Genomic DNA, 13,140 nt, shown 5'->3' with positions numbered 1-13,140 from the left:
GCAGCACCTCCTACTGTTTTTGCAGCACCTCCTACTGTTCTGTAGCACCTTCTACTGTTCTATAGCATCTCCTACTGTTCTATAGCATCTACTACTGTTCTATAGCATCTACTACTGTTCTGTAGCATCTCCTTTTTTTGCAGTACCTACTACTGTCCTATAGCATCTCCAACTGTTTTGCAACACCTCATGCTGTTCTATAGCATCTACTGTTTTGCAGCACCTCCTTCTGTTTTAAAGCACCTCCTACTCTTTTTGCAGCATCTCCTACTGTTTTTGCAGCCCCTCCTACTGTTATGTCGCATCTCCTACTGTTCGACAGCATCTCCTACTGTTCGATAGCATCTCCTACTGTTTTGCAGAAGCTCCTACTGTTCTATAGCATCTCCAACTGTTCTCTAGCATGTCCTACTGTTTTGCAGCACCTCCTGTTTTATAGCACCTCCTACTGTTCAGTAGCATCACCTACAGTTTTGCAGCATCTCCTACTTTTTTGCAGCATCTCCTACTGTTCTATAGCACCTCCTACTGTTCTATAGCATCTCCTACTGTTCTGTAACATCTCCTACTGTTCTATAGCACCTCCTACTCTTTTGCAGCATCTGTTTTGCAGCATATCCTACTGTTCTATAGCACCTCCTACTGTTCTATAGCATCTCCTACTGTTCTATAGCATCTCCTACTCTTTTGCAGCATCTGTTTTGCAGCATATCCTACTGATCTATAGCACCTCCTACTGTTCTATAGCATCTCCTACTCTTCTATAGCATCTCCTACTATTTTGCAGCATCCCCTACTGTTTTTGCAGCACCCCCTACTGGTCTACAGCATCTTCTACTGTTTTGCTTTAACTCCTACTGTCCAATAGCATCTTCTACTGTTTTGCAGCATCTCCTACAGTTCTATTGCATCTCCTACTCCTCTATTGCATCTCCTAGTGTTCTGCAGAACCTCCTACTGTTCTATAGCATCTCCTACTCCTCTATTGCATCTCCTACTGTTCTGCAGAACCTCCTACTGTTCTATAGCATCTTCTACTGTTTTGCAGCACCTCCTACTGTTCTATTGCATCTCCTAATTATTTGCAGCATCCCCTACTGTTTTTGCAGCACCTCCTATTGTTCTATAACATCTTCTACTGTTTTGCAGCATCTCCTACTGTTCTGCAGAACCTCCTACTCTTCTATAGCATCTCCTACTGTTGTTGCAGCATCTCCTACTGTTCTGTAGCATCTCCTACTGTTTTGCAGCACCTCCTACTGTTCAATAGCATGTACTGTTTTGCAGCACCTCCTTCTTTTTTGCAGCAACTCCTACTGTTTTTGCAGCACCTCCTACTGTTCTGTAGCACCTTCTACTTTTCTGTAGCACCTTCTACTTTTCTGTAGCATCTACTACTGTTCTATTGCATCTACTACTGTTCTATAGCATCTTCTACTGTTCTATTGCATCTCCTACTCCTCTATTGCATCTCCTACTGTTCTGTAGCACCTCCTACTGTTCTATAGCATCTCCTACTTATTTGCAGCATCTCCAACAGTTCTGTAGGATCTCCTACTGTTTTGCAGCACCTCCTACTGTTCTATAGCATCTACTGTTTTGCAGCATCTCCTACTGTTTTGCAGCACCTGCTACTGTTCAGTGGCACCTTCTACTGTTCTATTGCATCTCCTACTGTTTTGCAGCACCTCCTAGTGTTCAATAGCATCTACTGTTTTGCAGCACCTCCTTCTTTTTTGCAGCACCTCCTACTGTTTTTGCAGCACCTCCTACTGTTCTGTAGCACCTTCTACTTTTCTGTAGCATCTCCTACTGTTCTATTGCATCTACTACTGTTCTATAGCACCTCCTACTGTTCTATAGCATCTACTACTGTTCTATAGCATCTACTACTGTTCTATAGCATCTTCTACTGTTCTATAGCATCTACTACTGTTCTATAGCATCTACTACTGTTCTATAGCATCTTCTACTGTTCTGTTGCATCTCCTACTCCTCTATTGCATCTCCTACTGTTCTGCAGAACCTCCTACTGTTCTATAGCATCTTCTACTGTTTTGCAGCACCTCCTACTGTTCTATTGCATCTCCTACTTATTTGCAGCATCTCCTACTGTTCTGTAGCATCCCCTACTGTTTTTGCAGCACCTCCTATTGTTCAATAGCATCTCCTACTGTTGTTGCAGCATCTCCTACTGTTCTGCAGAATCTCCTACTGTTTTGCAGCACCTCCTAGTGTTCAATAGCATCTACTGTTTTGCAGCACCTCCTTCTTTTTTGCAGCACCTCCTACTGTTTTTGCAGCACCTCCTACTGTTCTGTAGCACCTTCTACTTTTCTGTAGCATCTCCTACTGTTCTATAGCATCTACTACTGTTCTGTAGCATCTCCTACTGTTCTATTGCATCTACTACTGTTCTATAGCATCTACTACTGTTCTGTAGCATCTCCTTTTTTGCAGTACCTACTACTGTCCTATAGCATCTCCAACTGTTTTGCAACACCTCATACTGTTCTATAGCATCTACTGTTTTGCAGCACCTCCTTCTGTTTTAAAGCACCTCCTACTCTTTTTGCAGCATCTCCTACTGTTTTTGCAGCCCCTCCTACTGTTATGTCGCATCTCCTACTGTTCGACAGCATCTCCTACTGTTCGATAGCATCTCCTACTGTTTTGCAGAAGCTCCTACTGTTCTATAGCATCTCCTACTGTTCTCTAGCATGTCCTACTGTTTTGCAGCACCTCCTGTTTTATAGCACCTCCTACTGTTCAGTAGCATCACCTACAGTTTTGCAGCATCTCCTACTTTTTTGCAGCATCTCCTACTGTTCTATAGCACCTCCTACTGTTTGCAGCACCTCCTACTCTTCTATAGCATCTCCTACTATTTTGCAGCATCCCCTACTGTTTTTGCAGCACCTCCTACTGTACTATAGCATCGTCTACTGTTTTGCAGCATCTCCTACTGTTCTACAGCATCTCCTACTGTTTTGCAGCACCTCCTACTGTTCTATAGCATCTTCTACTGTTTTGCTTTAACTCCTACTGTCCAATAGCATCTTCTACTGTTTTGCAGCATCTCCTACTGTTCTATAGCATCTCCTACTCCTCTATTGCATCTCCTACTGTTCTGCAGAACCTCCTACTGTTCTATTGCATCTACTACTCCACTATTGCATCTACTACTGTTCTGCAGAACCTCCTACTGTTCTATAGCATCTTCTACTGTTTTGCAGCACCTCCTACTGTTCTATTGCATCTCCTACTTATTTGCAGCATCCCCTACTGTTTTTGCAGCACCTATTGTTCTATAGCATCTTCTACAGTTTTGCAGCATCTCCTACTGTTCTGCAGAACCTCCTACTCTTCTATAGCATCTCCTACTGTTCTATAGCATCTCCTACTGTTCTATAGCATCTACTACTGTTCTATAGCATCTACTACTGTTCTATAGCATCTTCTACTGTTCTATTGCATCTTCTACTCCTCTATTGCATCTCCTACTGTTCTGCAGAACCTCCTACTGTTCTATAGCATCTCCTACTGTTCTATAGCATCTACTACTGTTCTATAGCATCTACTACTGTTCTATAGCATCTACTACTGTTCTGTAGCGTCTCCTACTGTTCTATAGCATCTTCTACTGTTCTATTGCATCTTCTACTCCTCTATTGCATCTCCTACTGTTCTGCAGAACCTCCTACTGTTCTATAGCATCTCCTACTTATTTGCAGCATCCCCAACAGTTCTGTAGGATCTCCTACTGTTTTGCAGCACCTGCTACTGTTCTATAGCATCTACTGTTTTGCAGCATCTCCTACTGTTTTGCAGCACCTGCTACTGTTCAGTCGCACCTCCTACTGTTCTATTGCATCTCCTACTATTTTGCAGCAACCCCTACTGTTTTTGCAGCACCTCCCACTGTCCCATAGCAAAACCTACTGTTTTGCAGCACCTACTATTGTTCTATAACATCCCCTACTGTTTTTGCAGAACCTCCTACTGTTCTATAGCATTTCCTACTGTTTTGCAGCATCTCCTGCTGTTCTATAGCATCTTCTACTGTTCTGTAGCATCTCCTACTGTTCTATAGCATCTCCTACTTATTTGCAGCATCTTCTACTGTTCTGTTGGATCTCCTACTGTTTTTGCAGCACCTCCTACTGTTCTGTAGCACCTCCTACTGTTCTATAGCATCTACTGTTTTTGCAGCATCTCCTGTTTTTGCAGCACCTCCTGTTTTGCAGCACCTCCTACTGTTCTGTAGCATCTCCTACTGTTCTATAGCATCTCCTACTGTTTTGCAGCACCTCCTACTGTTCTGCAGAACCTCCTACTGTTCTATAGCATCTCCTACTTTTTTTGCAGCACCTCCTACTGTCCTATAGCATCTCCTACTGTTTTTGCAGCATCTCCTGTTTTTGCAGCACCTCCTGTTTTGCAGCACCTCCTGTTTTGCAGTACATCCTACTGTTCTGTAGCATCCCCTACTGTTCTATAGCATCTCCTGTCTTTGCAGCACCTCCTACTGTTTTGTTGCATCTCCTACTCTTCTATAGCATCTCCTACTGTTCTGTAGCATCTCCTACTGTTTTGCAGCATCTCCTACTGTTCTGTAGCATCTCCTGTTATGCAGCACCTCCTAGTGTTCAATAGCATCTACTGTTTTGCAGCACCTCCTTCTTTTTTGCAGCACCTCCTACTGTTCTGTAGCACCTTCTACTTTTCTGTAGCATCTCCTACTGTTCTATAGCATATACTACTGTTCTATAGCATCTACTACTGTTCTATAGCATCTACTACTGTTCTATAGCATCTACTACTGTTCTGTAGCATCTCCTACTGTTCTATAGCATCTTCTACTGTTCTATTGCATCACCTACTCCTCTATTGCATCTCCTACTGTTCTGCAGAACCTCCTACTGTTCTATAGCATCTCCTACTTATTTGCAGCATCTCCAACAGTTCTGTAGGATCTCCTACTGTTTTGCAGCACCTGCTACTGTTCTATAGCATCTACTGTTTTGCAGCATCTCCTACTGTTTTGCAGCACCTGCTACTGTTCAGTCGCACCTCCTACTGTTCTATTGCATCTCCTACTATTTTGCAGCAACCCCTACTGTTTTTGCAGCACCTCCCACTGTCCCATAGCAAAACCTACTGTTTTGCAGCAACTACTATTGTTCTATAGCATCCCCTACTGTTTTTGCAGAACCTCCTACTGTTCTATAGCATTTCCTACTGTTTTGCAGCATCTCCTGCTGTTCTATAGCATCTTCTACTGTTCTGTAGCATCTCCTACTGTTCTATAGCATCTCCTACATATTTGCAGCATCTTCTACTGTTCTGTTGGATCTCCTAATGTTTTTGCAGCACCTCCTACTGTTCTGTAGCACCTCCTACTGTTCTATAGCATCTACTGTTTTTGCAGCATCTCCTGTTTTTGCAGCACCTCCTGTTTTGCAGCACCTCCTACTGTTCTGTAGCATCTCCTACTGTTCTATAGCATCTCCTACTGTTTTGCAGCACCTCCTACTGTTCTGCAGAACCTCCTACTGTTCTATAGCATCTCCTACTTTTTTGCAGCACCTCCTACTGTCCTATAGCATCTCCTACTGTTTTTGCAGCATCTCCTGTTTTTGCAGCACCTCCTGTTTTGCAGCACCTCCTGTTTTGCAGCACCTCCTGTTTTGCAGTACCTCCTACTGTTCTGTAGCATCTCCTACTGTTCTATAGCATCTCCTGTCTTTGCAGCACCTCCTGCTGTTTTGTTGCATCTCCTACTGTTCTATAGCATTTCCTACTGTTCTATAGCATCTCCTACTGTTCTATAGCATCTGTTTTTCAGCATCTCCAACTGTTCTATAGCATGTCCTACTGTTTTGCAGCACCTCCTGTTTTATAGCACCTCTTACTGTTCAATAGCATCACCTACAGTTTTGCAGCACCTCCTACTGTTCTGTAGCATCTCCTGTTTTGCAGCACCTCCTACTGTTTATTATACTAGACTGGGGATTCAGCTCAGTTCACTGTTTTTACAGTGTATTAACAGTTTATTACTATAATTAATTTTACTTAACCACAGAATTGTATTTTGATAAGATCAAGAATTATCATACTTTAATAATATGTGGTGATGATAAATACAACTTATTTGCATTAGTTTGCAAGAGCTGTAGCCGAACATACAGCTAACAGGCCCAAACCATGTCTTGTAGGTATGTGGAACCAGGTGACTGGGTTGCAGTAGACGCAAAGACTGGAAAAATAACCACAACTAAGATATTAGACCAAGAGTCAAGTTACGTGAAGGACAATATCTATCAAGTGACACTGTTTGCCGTTGATGATGGTAAGAAGCATAAAAAGTACTCCAATACAGTAAATTAAACCAATATCAGTGAAAAAACTGTATCTGCATATCATCCACAGTACCACCAGTATTTTTCAGTTGAGAGTTTCTCTGATTGACAGGCCAGCCTCCCATGACTGGAACTGGAACGCTCAACATCCATATAAAGGACCAGAATGACAAACTTCCAGAGCTGGAGATGGCCACCATGGACATGTGTCTGTCAGATGAGCCATCCAAGGTCAACATCACAGCCTACGACCTAGATAGAGAGCCCTACAGCGGACCCTTCTACTTCCAGCCACAAGGGGATGACGTCAAGGGCAAGTGGAGGATTGACTCTGACAATGGTGAGGTTTTCCTCCTCATAATGCCACGTACTCTTGTCCCATAGGAGAACTCTTTTTGGATTCAGATAGAACCCTTTTAGGTTCCATGTAGAACCATCTGTGGAAAGTTATACCTAGAACCAACTGGGTTCCAACTGTAACCAAAAAGGATTCTTCAAAGGGTTCTCTTATGGGGACAGCCGAAGAACCCTGTTAGGTTGTAGAAAGCACCTTTTTTTGTGTGTGTGTACACACTATCTGGCTTCACATTCCTGATCCATTATTACATATGGTCTCTTTGACCTTTACACATCACTATTGTAGGTTTCACATGCCTCAAGTAGGCCCAAGTCTCATACTATAGGCCTACACTTCATGCAGTCATAAACTAGCTAAACTAATGCTGTTAATGACTCTCTTTCTCACTACACATCCCTCCAGGATACACAGTGAACCTGGAGAAGGAGAACCCAGTGTACACAGGTCACTACGACTTTCTGCTCATGGTGTTAGACCAGCAGGGTCAGGGAGCCCTCCACAACCTGTCCGTCACTGTGTGTGACTGCTCTGGTGGCCAGCTGCAGTCTCGGCAGGGCCTCTGGAACCAAGATTGGAGCGAGGGCTGTAAGGATTGTCATCGGTGTCATGTTGCTACTGCTAGGTAAGTCAATCTTAGGAGGAGGGTGATTATTCCCCTAGATGTTAATTGTGGGCCAGTTTTGAATTTCCCCCACTAATGGTTAAGGTTAGGATTGGGGGTGGGGAAGCTGATCCTAGATCTGTACCTAGGAGAAACTTCACCACTGATCTGAATCTTACACTTGAGAAAGACATACTGGCCTACATCCCCACCTAGTGTTGATTTGGTATAGTTCATTAGACCTTCAGTGTGTGGAGATTTGTATTTATTCAAGTGTGAGTTCCTCCTAGGTTTTCTACTGTTGTCCCTCCTGTTGACCAGTATAAGAGAACTGAAGCTGATCCCTACAGATGAAAACTCTGAAGAACGTCAGATCAAATCTAACATTGAGATCCCAGGAACTGATTGCAAGGTAACAACATTACAATCACTTTCATCTCTGGTCATTGCTTTTTTCCATCACACAATATGCTATTTTGATCATAGGTGCCTACACATATCACACTCGAAGTAGACAGTCTGCTGGGAACAAAAGTTGCTTTTCTACCAATCAAGATGCTGGTTAGGAAGCCAGCAATATTTAATCACCATTCATCAGTATTGTTTTGGTTCACACTGGGCATATTTGACAAATGGAAAATTGTTGATCCATGCAAAGTAAATATGATACTGTATCTTTCCCCAGGCTGTACAGAGGTCCGCCAGTATGCAAGCGCCGGTATGTTCAGGATATTTTTCCTCTTACCAAGAGCAACAGTAACAATTTCAATAAGGAACCTCTCTGCGCAAGGTAGGCCATGTAAGTCTAATAAATCTACTACCTTCATCCACTTTTGACCTGTCAATTACATTTTCAGTGGCACTGAAATACAGCAACATTTTGAATTCGGTTTCACAAAATTACACTCCAATGGTTATGGACAGGTATTTGAAAATCTAATATTTCAATTAAACTTGTCAACTATTTTTTCTGATACTTTCACTTGATTAATGTTGCATTGGTTGTGTGTGTGTGTAGTGATAGTATGTTTCTGATCACTCAGGGGTCAATGATGAGCAGATCAATGATGACAAAAACAAGATACTCCTCATGGGGAGAAAATAATTCTCTCAATAACGCCAGGCCCTTGATGACTACTCAATCATGTAACAATGTGCAACAGTCCTATACTATCATGGCTGGGACAAAAAATCATAATTCTAATGTGTTTTTATTTATTTTTTTATTTATCTGGTGTACTTAACCTTTTTGTGACCTCCAATCCCTCCATCCATCCCTCCTTCTCCAGAGAACGTTCATCCTGCAGGTTCCTGGAGAGGAGCTGGGGGACTATGCCCCCCACCCACACGCTGAAGAGGGGGACCTAGAGACCGACCTCCAGCTGGATGCTATCTCCATCCCCGAGACCCCCTTTGACCTGGAAAAGCTACTCGACCTGGGCGCCAGGTTCAACACTCTGGCCTCCATTTGCAACACCCCATACCCCAGCACATCCTAAGCCCACCTCGCCCTCACCCTCTTGGGCAAGAGGCTCTGCCAGGACTGGCTAGTTAGCATGGGCATAACAGGGTAGGTACCGGCCGCTTTCATGGATTATAAATTGAACTGGATCACTCATGCTTAAAAATGAGGTACAACAGCAAACCTGCTCTTGCAAAATCTGGATAACAACAAGCAATGTTAAACTTAATTTAAAAAAAAGCATAAAATACACACAGGACTATGGAGATCAATGACCAATACAAAGACCAAGATGGAACTCAGTGCTGGAAGGAAAATAAATGCAATTTACCAATGGATCTTACATGGACAGTAGCTATGTACAGCTGTGCTGTAGGGAGCCTGGTTGTACATATCAGGCATGCTACTCAATTGTACACTGGCCAGGGGCCACTCTGGCTGGATTGACCAGCCAGCAAAAAACAAAAGGATTTCTGCACTGAGAACAGAACAGGGAAGTGAGCAACATGGGGTGGAAAATACTTGAATGTCAATTACTTTTTAGCTCTGATTTTACAAATGCGATGACTACAATGAAATAGTGCTATAATGGTGAATGAGAGAGAAAGAGGTCATTCTTTTAACATAACACACCATCTCTTACCCACATATGTCAAGCCAAAAATAGTCTAATGATGTTATTTATATACGATGGTCATGTTTAAGATCATTATCAATTCAACACTTGGGCTTAAGTCCAGTTGTTTTATTTGGGTGTATATTTTGTGGTTGTCTTTTAAATGTATATTCTATATGGTATGTAAATAAGGGTAATAGCTTTTATATTCATTTTGTTTTATTTATGTAGAAATGCATTCAATCCACTGACTTACAATAAGCAAAAATGGAGTTCTGTGGTATATTTTCATACGTCTCATGTCATCAATGAAACACCCATCTTCGCAAATGATGAATTTACTGTAATTTAATGTTAAATTCCCAACCATCAGCAGCATCAACATGTCCATAGCGAAACATAGGCACAAGTGTGTGTAAGTTGTGTATTCACTTCGGAATGTAGCCAGCCTGCAGGAACCAGTGGTAAGCAGAGAGAGCACTGGGTGTGATCTCCTGCTCCACCTGGAAACCTTTCTGTGGGTAGTCACGGATCCTCTCTAGAACACCTGGAACACACAAAGTTTACACCTTACTCACAGCATCAATGTCATGTCTGTTGTTTCTACACAGCTGGAAGTGAAATGGTTGGCAAGCGGACAACATCTTTTAGACTTGTAGAATATTTGATTCTGAATGCCTTCATACATTCCTGCACTAGAAAGATGACAGGTGGGCTTACCATAGAAATATTTACTTTACATGGTCTAAATGCTTTAAGACAACACACAAGTCCTGGGATTATGGACAGAGTACATACCTAGCATGCATGTGATGAGGTCCATGGCAGTGCCCACAGTGGGGTGAGGGTAGGCAGAGATGCCCATCTGGGGGGAGGTAACGATGGCATGCGTGTGTTCTCCTTGGTCAGGCCACTGGCGCAGGAACGTTGCAGAGACCCTGCGCTCCATAAAGGGCTGCTGGACCAGGATCACCCTGTTGGCTGGGGTAGACATGACAACCACTAATGGGTACATGACAAAATACACATCGGCATACTGTACATAGGAATCACAGGAGGTTGGTGGTACCTTAACTGGGGAGGACGGGCTCGTGGTAATGGCTGGAGCGGAATGGGATCAAATACATCAAACACATGGTTTCCATGTGTTTGAGGCCAGTCCATTCTTTCCGTTCAGGCCATTATTATGAGCCGTCCTCCCCTCAACAGCCTCCTGTAATAGGAATACAATAATGGCTTGGCTGAAATGTGTTCCAGTGATTCAGTTGTGCTGTCCTGCCCCCTAGCTGTAGAATAACGCTACAACAATAACAGACATTTCATATGAAAGGTTCTCCGTCAGTGTGTCTAATGAGGAGAGCCTCACCTGGGATGTTTCTCTGTTTGAGGAGCCTGTATGAGAAGCAGATGTTGTCTCCAGTGTTGGTGGCCTCTGTCTCCAGCAGTATGTTCCCCCTGGGTACTCCCATCCTCAGAGCCACATCCAGGAACACGTCAGCCTCTGGCCTCGACCACACACCTGGACCACACATCAGACATTTGAGACATTGGATAGACAGATGGTATGTGTGCGTGCCTTTGTGCTTTCTTGCATTGGCAGAAAGAAGGACAGAGAAAGAGAATGATGCTCAGTGTCTTGCTGACCTGCAGTCTGGTTGCCTTGGTAACCAGTGAAGAGCAGCCAAGGAGCCCATCCTTCCAAGAAGAGAGCAGCTGACCTCTCCGCCACACGCACATCATGGCAACCCAGGCCTATTATGACATCACTCTGAGATCAGACAGGATTATGATGCAATTTCAGATACATAAATTATGACATGCCTATGAACGGATTATGGCATTTCAACAGAGGACATCATGGCATTTCAAATTATGACATCACTGACAGAACATACATGATTATTCAACAGGGGAGATTGTTACAAAACCCTGAGAGATGTATGACATGGAATATGACATCATCCACAAAGGGGACAGAGCATTAGGATATTTTTGGTGAAGCCAGAAGAGCATATCATATAAATCATATCAAATCAAAAGATAATGGGGAAGGATGTAGCATCATACTGCTTACAATTCTGATTGCAGTTAATTTTAAATGCATTCAGTCAAAACTTATCTTAGCTGTATGAACAATCAGATATGAAGGCTTGCCTTTTCCAGAGAATGGTGCAGACAAAGGTAGTCCCACAGAATTCTGGCCCACTTCTCACTCTCATTGTCCATTTCTCTCACATCGTGGTCTGTGGAAGGGAAAACACTTAAAATGCAGTAACCAAATGGAATAAACAACACATGATACTGAATGAATCAACACTTAAAAGCAGACATTTTCACAGGTCCTCATTAAATACATGTGTGGAGAGGAGGCACTCCACCTCACCTCAGGGGAGAACAAACTGAGCTGTAGTGGAGGTCCGTCGCGTTGACAAAGAACATGTGACGCAACAGCAGCATGCAGACCACAATAACAGCGCCCTGAGGGCAGGTGTCGTGGGTCATCCTTTAAAAGTACAGACGTCTGCAGCAGAAGTGGCCATACTCAACACACTACACTACACCAGTGTTAAACTCATTAACTCCCTGAACATCATTCAGAAGCCATTAGAATTGTCGTTCTATTTCCCATTTGTCGCAAGGATGAACGCTTTACACACCCCAGCGGCTCTCTATCCAGGTCTCTTTCTTTCATCCTGCACGATGCTCTCCCTTTCCCCACTGTTCTCCTTCACCTGTCAATGTTTTCTTACCCTGGATGCACTGCCAATGTTCCGGCATATTCCACTGCAGAGTCCACTGTATGGCATTATTGTGATTGGCTAGTCTAAATTATATCCAGCTGCTCAGTCTAACTCTCATTGGCTAATGTACATTTCACTCTTTATCTGACCGGCTGATTAGGCCTCCTTTCTCTTATTCGATTGGTTGGTGAGTCTCTGTAATGCCGCGTTCAGAACAACTGGGAACTGAGAAATCTCCGACTATAGTGTGTTCAAGACAACTGGGAACAAAACGATATCCGATTATGATAAATCGTTTTGAACGGTCATCCAACTCGGAATTCCAAGTCGGAAACTCTGGCATTTCTAGAGCTCCGACTTTCTGACCTAAAGATCACCGATTTCATGGTTTGACCACATTTCTTACAAAGGTCCCAGTTGTTAGCTAGCTTGCTAAACATTGACATATGGTCAAACCAGCTACATTATACATATAAGGTCAATATGTCTTGCAATATGTAATATGGCAATATGTTTGTCAAAAACTGATTTGTCATCTTTCGGTTGAAAAGGTAAAAGGTCAGTGGGTGAAAAGTCACAACTCGGCAAACGCAATTTTCTCAGTTCCCACTTGTAATTACGATTTGGTGTGTCTTTCAAGTGAAATTTCCCACAGGGAACTTGGAGCTTCCGATAATTCTTATAGCATGAATGTGACATTAGTGTATAACTGTCTTTGTCCATTTTTATTTGACTCTGATTGGCTGGTCTCTGAGTGTAGGCTGCTGATTATGTTTCTAAGTGGAGTAGAAAAAAAGCAGACACAAATCTGAAAGGTCCCAAAGTGAAAGATCTGTGAGAAACCGTCATCAACAGAGCTCTACTGCTGTTAACACCTAGCTATTTCCTGCTAACCTGCTCGCACACCCACCCAAGTTTAGATTGGGTGTTGTTTTGTTTGTCACATGACTAGACCCAACCCCATCCACAACACAAGGGCTACATTTTATTTTATCCCCTT

At 43.0% G+C, this 13,140-nt stretch overlaps 1 protein-coding gene across 3 annotated transcripts; it reads right to left on the bottom strand.

Moving 5' to 3' along the window:
- Positions 1-9,600: 9,600 nt before the first annotated feature.
- Positions 9,601-12,217, bottom strand: LOC115168383 (uncharacterized protein SCO4629). Of its 3 annotated transcripts, none has more exons than XM_029723596.1 (6): positions 12,150-12,217; positions 11,554-11,642; positions 11,044-11,167; positions 10,766-10,918; positions 10,198-10,380; positions 9,601-9,946 (listed from the first exon to the last, which is right to left on the bottom strand). In XM_029723596.1, the coding sequence occupies exons 1-6, from the start codon at positions 12,175-12,177 to the stop codon at positions 9,828-9,830; spliced, it is 696 nt and encodes a 231-aa protein (XP_029579456.1). In that variant the 5' UTR covers positions 12,178-12,217; the 3' UTR covers positions 9,601-9,827. The 3 variants fall into 3 exon arrangements, with proteins under 3 accessions (XP_029579456.1, XP_029579457.1, XP_029579459.1); XM_029723597.1 differs by lacking the exon at positions 12,150-12,217 and adding an exon at positions 11,783-12,138; XM_029723599.1 differs by lacking the exon at positions 12,150-12,217 and adding an exon at positions 12,057-12,125.
- Positions 12,218-13,140: the final 923 nt, after the last annotated feature.

This window comes from Salmo trutta, chromosome 30 (genome assembly GCF_901001165.1).
Source record: "Salmo trutta chromosome 30, fSalTru1.1, whole genome shotgun sequence".
NCBI lineage: Eukaryota > Metazoa > Chordata > Actinopteri > Salmoniformes > Salmonidae > Salmo > Salmo trutta.
This window is presented reverse-complemented; position numbering and strand designations above follow the sequence as displayed.